Here is a 16,406-nt window from a genome sequence, read left to right on the forward strand (position 1 = left end):
ATAATGTGTGCCCCCATGCCGTAATGTATTCCCCCATGCCATGATGTGTACTCGCATGCCATGATGTGTACCCCCATGCCATAATGTGTGCCCCCATGCCGTAATGTGTGTCCCCATGCCGTAATGTGTGCCCCCATGCCGTGAAGTGTACCCCATGCCGTAATGTGTGCCCCCATGCCATAATGTGTTCCCCCATTGCCTTGCTGTGTGCCCCCATCACCCTGTGTGCCCCCATGCCCTGCTGTGTGCCCCCATTGCCCTGCTGTGTGCTCCCATGCCCTGCTGTGTGTTTCCATGCCCTGCTGTGTGCCCCCATGCCTTGCTGTCTGCCCCATGCCTTGCTGTCTGCCCCAATGCTCTAATGTGTGCCCCCATTCCCTGCTGTGTTCACCCATGCCCTGCTGTCTGCCCCAATGCTCTGTGTGCCCCCATTCCCTGCTGTGTGTCTCCATCTCCCTGCTGTGTGTCCCCATGCCCTGCTGTGTGCCCTCATGCCCTGATGTGTGCCCCATGATGTGCCATATTGTGTGCCCTGCTATGTGACCTGTGATGTGTCCCATGACCTACGGTGTGCCCTGGGATATGCCCTACTGTGTGTTCCATGATATGCCCTACTGTTTGCCCTGCTGTGTCCCTCCATGCCCTGCTGTGTGCCCCATGCCCTGCTGTGTGCCCTTATGCCCTGATGTGTGCCCCATGATGTGCCATATTGTGTGCCCTGTGATGTGTCCCATGACCTACTGTGTGCCCTGTAATATGCCCTACTGTGTGCTCCATGATATGCCCTACTGTGTGCCCCATGCTGGGCCGAGGATCCCCTGCTGATGTCAGTCAGGAGGGGCGGAGTTGCGGCTTGTGGAGGAGAGAAGCAGCGGGAGTTTGGACACACGTGAACGGTGGCAGTGAAGAGTAAGTCTAATTGATTGTTCGAAGATGTAGAACTAATAGCAAGATAAGACACAGTCAGGGGCACTGCCACTAACTCACAACATGTTGATTTGAAGGGAAGGATATTAATCCTAGGGAATGGGATATTGGTGGGTTATGCACCAGACCAGAGGCAGCAGGATGAGTACATTGCCTGTGCTTTATGTGATCATCACTAAGCCCCTCCCCTTCATGATATTGTCAAAAAGGGGCGGAGCACGGGTGACCTTAAAATTATGCCCCCCGAAAAAAGTTCTGCGGATGCCCATGGCTGCATGGAGCATCCGATCCGGTCCGCCTGAAGAACTGACAGGCGGACAGGATCAGACAGCCCGTATGAAAGGGACCTAATAGACAAGCTCATTAGTCTGCTAGAAAAACAAGTCAGGTTTCTAGACTAGCTATGATATCTGGCAAGTTTTTTTTTTTTTTTTTTTATATAGCCCATGATGGTGAATACTATCTAAATTACCTAAAGTGATTGTAAATGATCACCCTGTAAAACAACCCATTTTGTGTAAAATAAAAATGAAAGGCACACATTTGTGTATAGATAAAAAAATACATTTTAAATACATTCCCCCCCCCTTTTTTATAAGTGATTACATTCCCTCTGTTCTCAGCTGGGGGAGAAGAAGCAACAGTATACTGAGCTTCCCAGTGAGGGGGGGGGGGTGTCAGGACAAGTCTGATCTTTGGAGGAGAGCAGGCTGAGTTCCCAGTACAGCTAGAGAACTGACCATGCTGTATTCTCCTGTTTAGTGTGGTCAGTTTTTAATAGGAAAGAAGAGACACTGTCAGGAACACCAGGGATTTCACACAAATGAAGCAATACAAAGAAAACAGGATACTTTTTCATACACGTAAATGGTACAGCAGGCACATATCAGGAATATGAAATACTGGGGTAACAAACACTTTTATTGCCATTATCTCTCTGTGACCTGTGTTTCAGTGCTTGGTCGTGTGATTTAGTGATGATAAAAGAGACTAGCTAGCTTGATGCAAAGTGACATAAGACCAGACATTTAACAGTCAGTGGGTTTGATTTACTAAAGTGAAATAGACTGCACACTTGCTTCAGAGCTTAGTAAATGAGGGAAAACTCTGCTAACTTCCATCATTAAATCATGTGAAAAAACAAAATGCTGTTTTTTTTTTTTTTTTTTTTTTTTAATTTCCCTTGCATGTGATTGGATATTCTTTGTAAAGTGAAGCTTTTCCTGATTTGCTAAGCTCTAAAGCAACTGAACTTGCACAGTAAATTAACCCCATATGCCTTACTGGGTCATTTGGTAACAGCCCACTGAAATAATATTTTATTCTGATATTGGAATGTGTAGAGAAAGTTCATGGCCTGATATACTCCATATGCTTCTATGCATTGGCCAATGTCCAAGAGTGCCCTGCTCAGGCTAGGTACATATAAATGATATATATTTAAGGGTGCTAAGAGCAGAAAAGAGGTCTATAAGAGGTCTAGTTTTAAAAGGTGAATAAGTTGCTTCTGGCTAAAATTAGAGATAAAATAGTTATAATTATTGTTCTAGACAAAGAATTTAGCTGAAACTAAAGGAAGATAAATTGGCTAAGAGCTACTGATGAGCACCACTTGAATTTCACCTCTTCTTTTCAACCTTCACGTGTGATAGAGCAACTAGGTCAGGAGAAAATTGGTTGAACAAATGACTTATGCATTCATTGTTATTAGAGTTGTTCCCTGTTTAAAATGCCCAGACAATTAAGTCCAAAAAAAGCAACATTTTGTCTAAATGATTTCCTATATTCTCCTGGAGTGCATAAATATTTTCACTGAAGTTTTCACTACGATGCTAGGGCTGATCAAAGTTGTGTCCCTGTTAAGGACGGGTTCACACCTATGCAGCCGCGGGTTCGCGCCTGGGGTCCAGTGTGTCCCTGTTCACCGGTTCAGGTGCGAATCGGGTCTGAATTTTTGCCTGAATTCACACCTGGATCGGACCCAAAGATGCACAGGATCCAACGCCTTCCACGCGTATTGTCACGATCACTTGGTTTCCTCAGGGAGTTACCGGTTGTTAACCACTTGCCGACTGCCTAACGACTATCTAGGTCAGCAGTCAGCCCCTCACAGGCAAAGTGACGTCGCTAGCCTGTGAGGCTCTAGGGAGCGAGCACGCGCCGCCGGAGGCGTGCTCCCACTTGCTCATGGACCCCCCCCCGCGCGTGTGAGCGGCGGATCCGATGTCTGCCGCTCACTCGCGATCGTCGGTTACACTGGGAGAAAGGCAGGCGGCTAATGTAAACAAAGCCGCCTGTCTTTCTCCCCTGTGCAACAGTAGAGATCATACGGTCCTGCTATGTAGGACTGTAGATCTCTGCTGTTACATGAAAAGCCACATCCAATCACAGTTAGAAGCACGCCCCTAGGGACACACTTAACCCCTCCTTCTCCAATAAAGTTAACCCCTTCCCTGCCAGTGTCATTTTTCCAGTAACAGTGCATATGTATAGCACTGATTACTGTAGTAATGTCACTGGTACCCCCAAAAGTGTAAAAAATGTCAGTCAAGGGTCCGATCTGTCTGCCGCAATGTCGCAGTCCCGCAAAAAAAACGTAGATCGCCGGCATTACTCGTTAAAAAAAGAACATTACAAATTACAAAAATCTTTCCCTTAGTTAGTCAACGTAATAACTTTTGTGCAAACCAATCAAAATATTCTTTTTGTGATTTTTTTTTACCAAACATATGTAGCAGAAAACAGATTGGCCTAAAATGTTAAAAAAAAATTTATTTTTACATTTTTTTTAAGGAATTTCATATAAAAAATTTGAAAAATATTGTTATTTTTGCAAAATTGTCGCTCTTTTTTTGTTTATAGCGCATGATCAAAAAATCACACAGGTGATCAAATACCACCAAAAGAAAGAAAAAAAAGGACGTCAATTTCATTTGGGTACAGCGTCGCGCGACCGCGCAATTGTCCGTTAAAGTCACGCAGTACCGAATCGCAAAATAGGCCCTGGTCAGGAAGGGGGTAAAATCTTACTAAAACCCATGGATCCCCTTTGACAGCTGAAGTGTAAACAAAGTCCCGGCAATCGGAGCTGTAAAAAAAAAAAGCAGCCTGACACTGTTTATCAACAACATTGCTCAGCCACTAAAACAGAAAGATAAAAAGAAACATTGTTTAATTTTGTATCTTTCTGTTTATTTATATACAGATCAAAGGGATGAACTTCAATCTTCAGAGGCTCCATTCACACCTGGGCGTTTTTGAGTGTTTTTCAGCTCCAAAAACGCTCAAAAAAAACGTTCCAAAACGCCCAACAAGTAAAACCCCATTCATTTAAATGGCCCCTGTTCACATCTGAGTGTTTTGCAAAACGCCTGTAGCTGAAAAAAGTACATGAGCTTCTTTTTGGGCTGATTACCAGCGTTTTTGATAGATGTCAATGAAAAACGCCTGAAAAAAATGCCTGAAAATCACTGTAAAAATCGCGGTAAAATCGCGGTAAAAAACGCGGTAAAACGCTACGCTCAAGTGTGAATGCAGCCTAAAGCAACCTGTCAAGTAAAAAAATGTTTCTCTGTTTAACCACCTCCCACTCGCCTTATGACAAATGACGAGCGCAAGGTGGCTCTTGTTCAGGGACGACGTCTTATGACGTCATCCCACTTTCACCACACTTGCGCACATGCGGGGCATGCAGCACCGCGATTGGCCCTGGGACATAAAGCTGATCACATGTAAACAAGGAAATGACCGTTATCGGCTTTCCTCTCCTCACACTGACAGAGCTGATCAGGGGAGACCTGCACAGATAATCAGAATTTGATTATCAGTGAAGCCCCAACAGTGCCTACCGGTGATACCAGTTAGTGCCCAGCAGTGATGCCAGTCAGTGCCCAACAGTGATGCCAATCAGTGCCCATCAGTGATGCCAATCAGTATCAATCAGTGCCCATCAGTAATGCCAGTCAGTGCTGCCTTTCTGTGCCCATCAGTGCCTGCTCATGAGTGATGCAAATCAGTGCTGCATAGCCATGCCATCTATCAGTGCCATTTATCAGTGCTCATCAGTGCTGCATATCAGTGCCCATCAGTGCTGCAAATTAGTGCCTCCTCATCAGTCCAACCTCATCAGTGCCCTTCAGTGCTTTATCATCAGTGCCGCCTCATTAGTGCCCATCAATGTAGCCCATCAGTGCCCATCAGTGCAGCCTTATCAGTGAAGGAGAAAAATTACTTATTTACAAAATATATAAAAGAGAATCTTTTTTTTTTAATTTCAGTCTATATTTAATTTTTTTTTTTTTTTACAAAAAATAAAAAACCCAGTGGTGATTAAATACCACTAAAAGAAAAATAAATGATAAAAATCTAATTTAGGTACAGTGTTGCATGACCGCGTAATTGTCATTCAAAGTGGGACAGCGCTGAAAGCTGAAAATTGGCCTGGACAGGAAGGGGGTGAAAGGGCCCAGTATTGAAATTGTTAACCCCTTATTAACCCTTAATTTACTCTAGTCAACCCTAATTAACTCCTTATTCTCCTTCTCCATTTAAATATTATTTTCCTGCTGATTTTTTTTTGTTCAATTCTATTTTATAAACAAAACTATTAATCATTATATATTTTTTTTTTTTGCTTGCTTTATTCGTTAATATTTTTACACCTTTAATAAATATTCATACGTTTCACATTGACAAAAGCGCAACATACAAAAAAAAAGTATTTCATTTTTAAATAACTTTTTAATGCTTTGTACCATTGCTGACAGCTGAAGTGTAAACAAAACCGTTGCCGGCAGGTATTGGTAATTGGTATCGGCGAGTACTAAAAAAAAAGTATCAGTACCCATACTCGCTGTAAAATAAATGGAATCAGTGCTTCCCAAGATTAAACCATCCATTTCTCTAGCCAAAACTGTTGTTGTCTGTCTGAGTTCTCCTCCTTTGGACCCTTTTCTCCATTTCTGTATTATAAGGTGGGAGGTATTTAGCAGCCTAGCATAGGAGAATTGGCTGCTTGGGATTTCATTGTAGCAGAGGCAGTGTTGTTGGTTCACTACAGGAAGTTAGGAGCATACTTGATTTCTGGCAGATCAACAGGTATTTTTTTTTTGTGCTTGCACAAGAGAAAAGATCTGGGCAGATGTGCATATATTGAAGAAATGTACTGAATATGTTTTTTCCAGACGTACACTTTGGTTGTTTTCCAGACACTTTTTTTAACAAAATTCAGAGGGAATGTACTAAGCAACTACTCTTTCTCAGTCTTTATGTCCATCTTTATAATAGCACAGCTTGTCCGCTGCCTTTCACAAAGAAAGAGCACCTGAAAGTTTGTCAAGCAATGCCTTGTAGTATAACATACTAGAGTTGAACATTTCCCAATGGCAGAGACAGAATGCCCTGAAAAACGAAAAATAGGACAAGTAGGCGGGTCTTATCATATTAGAAGAATCATTCAGTAAAGTGAGTTCAGAAAGTGTAGGAGGGGTTAAATGTGGGTTTTCAAATAATGGCTTATGAGGGCAGGAATGTGACATCTTTTTTTGTGCTGGTGGGTGGATTCTCCGGTTTTATATGATCTCTTAATCGACAGATTCAAAGAACTTTTTCTGCTCATGAGCAGATGTTCTGAAAGTACAAACCTCTTGAAAAGCTTTCTATCCTTTGAAAACCTTGCAATGCTCTGTGTAATTTAATTCGTGGAGCATTATCAAAAGGCCATGCAAAGAAAGAAGTGATGTCAGGTTCCAAGAAGATCAGAAAGAACACTCAGGCCCTAATGATGCTTACTTGTCTTCATTCTTTGGCTATGTGAGAGGGAAGCTGTCAATTTCCTCCTATTGATTGTAATCATTTCAGTACCGCAATGTCCCTGTTTTCCATCCCAGGGGCAAAACAGCCACTCGAAAACAACATCTTTTCCATTGAAGTATTTGCCAAATAAATACATCAGTATAACCAAATAATTATATCTAGTATGTGACAGCACAGACCTTTTTTTTTCACAGGTGAGTTTTGCACATGGCTTTAAGAACATAACATTTTACTTATCTTTTTTTCTCTAGGTCACAATCCTGATAAGCCTGGCACTTGCGTTCCTCGCCTGCATAGTGTTCCTTGTGGTGTACAAAGCCTTCACATACGATCATAGCTGCCCAGATGGATTTGTCTACAAGGTATGCAAAAACTACTAATGTTATTAAACATATGTTTCTAGATATGAAATGTGAGAATATGTGTAGCACAGGTCCAGGACTAGTCTATCCGTTTGGTCCCAGGTTCCATTCCCTGATAGGTACACAGCAGCCAGGCACACAGTCCAAAACAAGATGTACATGTCTTTTTGCAGTCCATTTTGCTGAAAGAACCAGGGTAGGGTGAGGGTGAGCCTTGGGATACTCCAAAAAACTGGTAGCAAACTGTAATTGAGGACTATAAAGCAGATCCGAGGATTTGGCTACTAAAAGACCAGGGGTTTTTTTGCAATTTTTTACTCCGTGAATTTAACGGACAATTGCGCGGTCGTGCGACGCTGTACCTAAACTAATTTGACGTCCTTTTTTTCCCACAAACAGAGCTTTCTTTTGGTGGTATTTGATCACCTGTGCGATTTTTTGATCATGCACTATAAACAAAAAAAGAGCGTCAATTTTGCAAAAATAACAATATTTTTCACATTTTTTTATATGAAATTCCCCAAAAAAAATGTAAAAATCTAAATTTTTTAACATTTTCGGGCCAGTTTGTTTTATGCTACCCATGTTTGGTAAAAAAAATCGCAAAAAGCGTATTTTGATTGGTTTGCGCAAAAGTTATCGCGTTTACTAACAAAGGGAAAGATTTTTGTCATTTTTGGTGTTTTTTTTTTAATGCATAATGGCGGCGATCTGCGATTTTTTTTCGGTACTGCGACATTTCAGCGGACAGATGGGACCCTTGACTGACATTTTTGACACTTTTGGGGGTACCAGTGACATTACTGCAGTAATCAGTGCTATATATATGCACTGTTACGGCAAAATGACACTGGCAGGGAAGGGGTTAACTTTATTGGACAGGGAGGGGTTAAGTGTGTCCTAGGGGCGTGCTTCTAACTGTGCAGGGACATTGCTATTGGTGTAAAAACAAAGATCAACGGTTCTACATAGTAGAACCGTCTGATCTTCATTTTTACACAGGGAGAATGACGGGCGGCTTGTTTACACAGGAGCGATCGTAGTGTGACCGGCGGACATCGAGTCCGCCAGTCACACGCACTGACTTGTCTGTGAACGAGCCGCGGCGCGCGCACGCCCACCCGCAATTGGCTTGCAAGTCAGTGACAGGCGAGTGACTTATCCATACGTCACTCTGCCTGGCCGGGGCTGACCGCCGCAGTATATAGTCGTGCGGCGGTCGGCAACCGGTTAAAGTGAAGGATAAACTGATTCCAAACAGTGACTCCTCAACAGGAGTAAAGTCCTGTATGTACTGTGAAAAGCACTCCTGAGTAAAGCAAAGGAATGTCTCTAAAGTCCAAAAAGGCTGGTACTCACTGTGCCCTGAATACTGTGTTACCTGCAGTATCAGACAGCTTCTGTACTTAATTGCCTGTATCCTGGGTCCTCAGATAAGCTTTGTATATATGGTCAGGAGGACAGGCTAGAGGTTCCCCAGTCCAAGCAGGACCTGGGACCCCAAAATGCATTCTTGCATGTTGCAGCTGATCTCCCAGGATGCCTAAGCCCTCAGGCTGGGTCTTACTCCCCCAGGAACAAGAGAGCTGTTCTAAGCCCCAGCCTTTTTATATCCTCAGCCCCCTGCTGGTCACTTACTGTCCTGACCAGGGATTGGCTGAAGAGACATGAATATGCAAGCCAGGGTCTAAGCTCTTCCACCTACTATATCCCCACTATATCCTAGAGGTTAGTGGAATGGAGGGGAAAGTAGCTTATCCTGCACTAGCAGAATCTAGAACAGACATTACTAAAACAAAAACTGCTCTCCTTGCTTACAAGGAGGCCAAAAAATAAATATAATTAAAAGTAGAAGCCTACTGGGGTGCTAGTAAGTTGAGCTAACGTCAGACCCCTGTAAACATCTTTTATTCTCAGAATGTAATAAAAGTAGTGTACACTAAACAGTAACCAGAAATGAGTGAAGTGATTTCCTGAGTTAAAGATCTAACTCATATTGACTAGTTCACTGCCAGAAATGCCGGATCTTATAGTTTTTTTTTTTTTTTAAATAACCCCTGAAACAAACTGTATTCCCATCTCCACTGACACCAACCTGCACATTAGATTGGTATCTACACAGAAAAGAGTCCTCTAAAATGCCTCTAAAATGGCATATTGCATTGAATTTTACAGAAAATTAGAGTGCTGCAGATTAAGAAAGGAAAAGTTATTTTTTTTTTTTAATGTTTTTTTTGTAAAGGTAATAATTGTAAAAACAAGAGAAAGCAATTGTTGTACATATTTTGCATACAATTACAAGTACAGGCAACACAACAATATTCTGGCCTTATAAACACAAAGAGGATTTATAAAAGTTTATTAGCTTAATTTTGAAATAAACTCCAAGATTCCAAAAAAATGCGCTATACACAAAATATAGCTACTATCCTTGTTTGTAAACTTGAGGAGACCATTCTAACATAGCCAGATCACCAGACAATATTGACAGAGCCGTAAACAGTGGAAAAAGATAGCATAAGAGCTAAGAAAGAGAAAGGTAGAGAAGAGAGAAGAAGGATCCCAATGGCAGTAAAGGTTACTGATTAGATACTACATAATTCAAAAGACTTCTAACTCAGTGTGCACATAGTGTGCCCAGGGACTCTAAAAATTTTCAAAAGGCTTTTGTAAATCTTGGATTATGCTAATTCATGAAACATTTTGCCGTGCCTGAGAAACCAGGACTGAAGTCTTTTTCCAGTTCCAAGCAATTTTGAGCTAGACCGCTAAGAAGATAAAGAATGCCAATCTCTACGTAGCTCAAGAGGTGTGCTCAATGGATTCATTTAACAACATTATATCTGGGTATTGTGAAGCTGAGGATCCTGTCACCCAGGAGGGAAAACACCTTTTTCCAAGCCCATAATTGGGGACATTCCCACCAAACATGGAACATTGTGCCTTCCAACTGACATCACCTTTTTAAAACATAACGCCGATGAGTTCAGGCGAGTAAAGACCATACACCATTCAGTTAGTACTTTAAAATTAGCATCAATCAGAGTAAAGACCATACACCATTCAGTTAGTACTTTAAAATTAGCATCAATCAGTGATGCATTCTGGATGCCCTGGTGAGACCTCTGGAATTGGGAATGCCATAAGCCTAATGCCTTATCGGTATTCAAATCGGCATCCCAATCCCTCATATATGGAAGCTTAGCAGATGTATCCAGTAGAAGGCCATATATGGTGGAACCCCCCCCCCCCCCATGCATATCCTGTGTACACCATTTGTCATAAAGCATGACCTTATTACCCACCACAGGGTCTATAGGCAAGGTGCGTAAGAAATTAGAGATTTGAAAAAAATCTAAAAGTTTCTGATGGTGGCATTTTTAAGTGCTCTTGATAATGACACAGGGTAATGGGGCCTCTATGCGTAAAAAAATGGCTAGTCCTATATAAGTCCTTATTTAACCACCACCGAAAAGCCCTAGGATCCTGACCCAGGAGGAATCCTAGCTTATTAAAAAGGACAGAAGGAGGAAATAATAGCGGTGTTGTTCCTCAGTCTATCCTACACAGCTAGTGAATTGTAGAGGGTTGGGACCAGTATGGGCAGACTCTGTGTCTGCCCAGTAGGTAAATGTTCAGCCAGCTTGTTTTTCTGGACGCACACAGTCTGGTTTCTCTCCCTGTAAGTATACAGTTGACAGCTGGACTAGTTAGGTGGCTTGGTAAGCAGCCTTTGGATTTAGGGGGGTACAACATAGAAAGTCTGTGTTCTTTTCTGCCCCAAACAAATCTGATAATTTTAGATTGTAGCTTAAGTAAATCGGGGCTAAAGGAGTCTAGATAACAATGTTATTTTTAGGAAAAGGTCATTTTTAAAAACATTAAATTACAACATGGCTTGTCCAGAAATTTTAGATCCTATAGATATATATATATATATATATATCTATATACAGTATATAGATATATATACATACTGTATACTAGAGATAGACCGATATTCGGCAAAGCCGATATATCGAGGGCCGATATGGACTTTCCCCGATATATCGGAATCAGCTTTTGATTTACCGATATTGCCGATATTTTCGTGATGTCATTCCGTATGTTGCACGCACACGTTCTGCCTTCTAACACCACCTCCCACGCCTGCACGGCCTGTACATAATGCCATTTCACCACTTAAGACCGCCTCCCACGCCTCCCACAGCCTCGTGTTACAGCCAACTGCAGTACAGTCCGGTCACGCTGCCAGCCATTCATCCAGCCACAGGCCCTGGCCCCAGCCACCCGCCACAACAGGGTGCCAGCCCAGTGAGCAAGCAACCAGCCACCCAGATGACACCAAGCCAGTCACCCGCAGCCACCCGCCACCGTGACCAGTGTTCCAGAAAACCAGCAGCCACAACAGGCCATGGTGAGTGAGTGACACCAAGCCAGCCACCCATACAACGTGGTGACCCCAAGCCAGCCCCCCACCACAGTGTTCCTGAAAGCCAGCAACCCACCACAGTGTTCCTGCAAGCCAGCCACCCACCACAGTGTTCCTGCAAGCCAGCCACCCACCACAGTGTTCCTGCAAGCCAGCCACCCACCACAGTGTTCCTGCAAGCCAGCCACCCATAAGAGGGTGACACCAATCCAGCCAGCCCCCACAGTTTTCCTGCAAGCCAGCCACCCATAACAGGGTGACACCAAGCAAGCCAAACAGGCACCACAGAGACTGTTCCTGCAAGCCAGCCACCCATCACAGTGTTCCTGCAAGCCAGCCAGCCAGCCACCACAGTGTTCCTGCAAGACAGCCAGCCACCACAGTGTTCCTGCAAGGCAGCCACCCATAAGAGAGTGAAACCAATCCAGCCAGCCACCACAGTGTTCCTGCAAGCCAGCCACCCACCACAGTGTTCCTGCAAGCCAGCCACCCATAAGAGGGTGACACCAATTCAGCCACCCACCAAAGAGTTCCTGCAAGCCAGCCACCCAAACAGGGTGACACCAAGCAAGCCAACCAGGCACCACAGAGACTGTTCCTGCAAGCCAGCCACCCACCACAGTATTCCTGCAAGCCAGCCACCCACCCACCACAGTGTTCCTGCAAGTCAGCCACCCATAAGAGGGTGACACCAATCCAGCCACCCACCACAGTGTTCCTGCAAGCCAGCCACCCATAAGAGGGTGACACCAATCCAGCCAGCCACCACAGTGTTCCTGCAAGCCAGCCACCCATAACAGGGTGACACCAATCCAGCCAGCCACCACAGTGTTCCTGCAAGCCAGCCACCCATAACAGGGTGACACCAAGCCATTCAACCAGCCACCACAGACTGTTCCTGAAAGACAGCCACCAATAACAAGGTGACACCAGTCACCAAGCCAGCCAGCCACCCATCCATAACAGGGTGACACCACCAAGCCAGCCAACCAGCCACGACACCACACCACACGACAGACTGTTACTGAAAGCCAGCCACCAATAACAAGGTGACACCAGTCACCAAGCCAGCCAGCCACCCATAGCAGGGTGACACCAAGCCAGCCAGCCACCACAGTGTTCCTGCAAGCCAGCCACCCATAACAGGATGACACCAAGCCAGCCGGCCAGTCAGTGCCACCACAGTGTTCCTGCAAGCCAGTCACCCACCCAGAACAGGGTGACACCAAGCCAGCCAGCCAGTGCCACCACAGTGTTCCTGCAAGCCAGCCACCCAGAACAGGGTGACACCAAGCCAGCCAAACAGGCACCACAGTTGCGCAACTTAGAGACAGTGGAGCAAACATGCCTAAAGGAGTGAGGCTTGCTGATACGTCAGACCTCTGTGTCATCATGGCACACAACAGCCTCCAACTTTCAAATGATGGTCTGTCAAGCCAAAGAGCTTTACTTGATATATGTTTTGAGAAGCATGAAGAGATTAAACATGTTGTGCTTGCAAGTCTTTTGAATCCTCGATACAAGAACCATTCTTTCTCTTCAGATGATGTATTGGCTAAGGCGAAACAATGGCTGACAGAAGAGATGGAGGTGCAGGAGGTTCCTGCCCAAAAGAAAAGTCCAGAACACTACTTTTATGAAGAGCAGCAATTCTGAAAAAACAGACAAATGTCCAAAAATACGTCAATGAACAGAAGAGAATCTGCTTCGTCATCAAATTGTTCAGGACATTTTCTGTGTTTTATTGGGGCCTCATGCGGAGGATTCAATTTCTTCTGAATCTGCAACGATGAGCCTGGATGATGAACGTCATCTCTATTTGAAAGAAGCCGTAATTGACAGAAGAAGTCCTCCTGTTCAGTGGTGGAGAGAAAATGAGACACATTACAAAAGACTTGCTTCCCATGCTAGAAGATACCTCTCTCTCTCTGCTCCTCTGTCTTCCACCCCTGAGCATGTTTACAAAGTTGCAGCATTGTTTGAACAAAACAGAAGACCTTTAACAGGTGACCATGGACATGCTGAAATGTTCCCTTTCTGCATTATAATATTTTACTACTTAACTGGGAGTACTGAAACGAGTAGTGTCCACTTCACTCCACTCCAATCCACTGTCTAGTTGTTGCCTACCTTTTTTTTTCTAGCAGTTTTGCACGGACTGCTGTAGTTGCCGTGAGTGCCCTACTGCCAAGAGTCCAATCCAATCCACTGTCTAGCTGTTGCCTAGTTTTTTTCTAGCAGTATTGCACTGACTGCTGTAGTTGCAGTGAGTGCCCTACTTCAGAGGAAGTCCACTGACTCCAATCCAATCCACTGTCTAGCTGTTGCCTAGCCTTTTTCTAGCAGTTTTGCACTGACTGCTGTAGTTGCAGTGAGTGCCCTACTGCAGAGGTAGTCCGCTGAGTGACTCCAATCCACTGTCTAGCTGTTGTGTAGCTTTTTTCTAGCAGTTTTGCACTGACTGCTGTAGTTGCAGTGAGTGCCCTACTGCAGAGGTAGTCCGCTGAGTGACTCCAATCCACTGTCTAGCTGTTGCCTAGCTTTTTTTCTAGCAGTTTTGCACTGACTGCTGTAGTTGCAGTGAGTGCCCTACTGTTAAGAGTCCAATACAATCCACTGTCTATCTGTTGCCTAGCTTTTTTCTAGCAGTTTTGCACTGACTGCTGTAGTTGCAGTGAGTGCCCTACTGCAGAGGTAGTCCACTGACTACAATCCAATCCACTGTCTAGCTGTTGTCTAGTTTTTTTCTAGCAGTTTTGCACTGACTGCTGTAGTTGCAGTGAGTGCCCTACTGCAGAGGTAGTCCGCTGAGTGACTCCAATCCACTGTCTAGCTGTTGCCTAGCTTTTTTCTAGCAGTTTTGCACTGACTGAACTTCATTAGTTGCAGTCAATGCCTTACTGCAGAGGGTAGTCCTCCACTGACTGCAGTCCAGTCCAATCCACCGTGACCTTGTGTAGCTGTTGCCTTGCTCTTTTTCTAGCAGTTTTGCACTGACGGCACTGCATTAGTTGCAGTCAGTGCCTTACTGCAGTGCAGAGGGTAGTCCTCCACTGACTCCAGTCCAGTCCAATCCACTGTGACATTGTGTAGCTGTTGCCTTGCTCTTTTTCTAGCAGTTTTGCACTGACTGAACTGCATTAGTTGCAGTCAGTGCCTTACTGCAGAGGGTAGTCCTCCACTCACTCCAGTCCAGTCCAATCCACTGTGACATTGTGTAGCTGTTGCCTTGCTCTTTTTCTAGCAGTTTTGCACTGACTACACTGCATTATTTGCAGTCAGTGCCTTACTGCAGAGGTAGTCCTCCACTGACTCCAGTCCAATCAACTTTGACATGTGTAGCTCTTGCCTTGCTCTTTTTCTAGCAGTTTTGCACTGACTGCACTGCATTAGTCGCAGTCAGTGTCTTACTGCAGAGGTAGTCCTCTTCCACTGACTCCAGTCCATCCAATCCACTGTATGTGTATTTTGTGTAGCTGTTGTTGTTGCCTAGTTTTTGTTCTAGCTGTTTTGCACAGACTGCATTGCAGTAACATATTGCAGTGTGTGAGTCCACTATTGCAGCACTTTTATCATAAAAGTGCTGCAGTAGTGGACTCACACACTGCAATATGTTACTGCAGTGTAGTCAGTTTTATGCATTAATGCACAATCAGGATGTGAAATGCAAATGTCCCTGGAATTGAAGTTTTCATATCAGTTTTTATGCAGTTAAGGTGTGAAGAACGAGCACTTAATGTTAAAAATGTTAATAAATAAAGATTAACATGTTTATTAAGAGATTTCTGTCAATTTTTGTGTTTTTTTGGGTAATTTTTAAATGTGCGAAAATATCGGCCAATATCGTCCGATACCGATATGCAATCGGCAATATATCGGTATCGGCAACTAAAAAACGATATCGGTCGTTCACTACTGTGTGTATATATATAGATCTTTTACCCATAGAAAACATTTGGCGCATCATAAAGAGGAAGATGCAACAAAGAAGACCTAAGACAGTTGAGCATTAGAAGCCTGTATTAGACAAGAATGGGACAAAATTCCTATTCCTAAACTTGAGCAAGTTGTCTCCTCAGTCCCCAGATGTTTGCAGACTGTTATAAAAAGAAGAGGGGATGCCACACAGTGGTAAACATGGCCTTGTCCCAACTTTTTTGAGATGTGTTGATGCCAAGGTGAAATTTAAAATCAACTTATTTTTCCCTTAAAATTATACATTTTCTCAGTTTAAACATTTGATATGTCATCTATGTTGTATTCTGAATAAAATATTGAAATTTGAAACTTCCACATCATTGCATTCTGTTTTTATTCACAATTTGTACAGTGTCACAACTTTTTTGGAATCATGTATGTATGTATGTATGTATATATACACTGTATGTGTATATATATATATATATATATATATATATATATATATATATATATATAATCTCACAAAAGTAAGTACACCCCTCCCATTTTTGTAAATATTTTATTACATCTTTTCATGTGACAACACTGAAGAAATTACACGTTGCTACAATGTAAAGTAGCGAGTGTACAGCTTGTATACCAGTGAAAATTTGCTGTTCCCTCAAAATAACTCAACACACAGCCTTAATGTCTAAACCACTGGCAACAAAAGTGAGTACACCACTAAGTGAAAATGTCCAAATTGGGCCCAATTAGCCATTTTCCCCCCGGTGTCATGTGACTCATTAGTGTTGCAAGGTCTCAAGTGTGAATAGGGAGCAGGTGTGTTAAATTTGGTGTTATCTCTCTCACTCTCTCATACTGGTCCCTGGAAGTTCAACATGGCACCTCATGGCAAAGAAACCTCTGAGTATCTGAAATAAAGACTTGTTGCTCTACATAAAGATGGC

At 43.5% G+C, this 16,406-nt stretch overlaps 1 protein-coding gene across 1 annotated transcript in view; it reads left to right on the forward strand.

Moving 5' to 3' along the window:
• Positions 1-16,406, forward strand: part of NSG2 (neuronal vesicle trafficking associated 2) — a 175,361-nt gene that overhangs the window by 142,735 nt on the left and 16,220 nt on the right. The window contains exon 4 of the mRNA XM_082255564.1: positions 6,993-7,103. Within this exon, the coding sequence (XP_082111690.1) occupies positions 6,993-7,103 (111 nt within the window). The remainder of the gene's footprint in view (positions 1-6,992; positions 7,104-16,406) is intronic.

The sequence above is a fragment of the Pelophylax lessonae genome, assembly GCF_965119305.1.
Source record: "Pelophylax lessonae genome assembly, chromosome: 4".
NCBI lineage: Eukaryota > Metazoa > Chordata > Amphibia > Anura > Ranidae > Pelophylax > Pelophylax lessonae.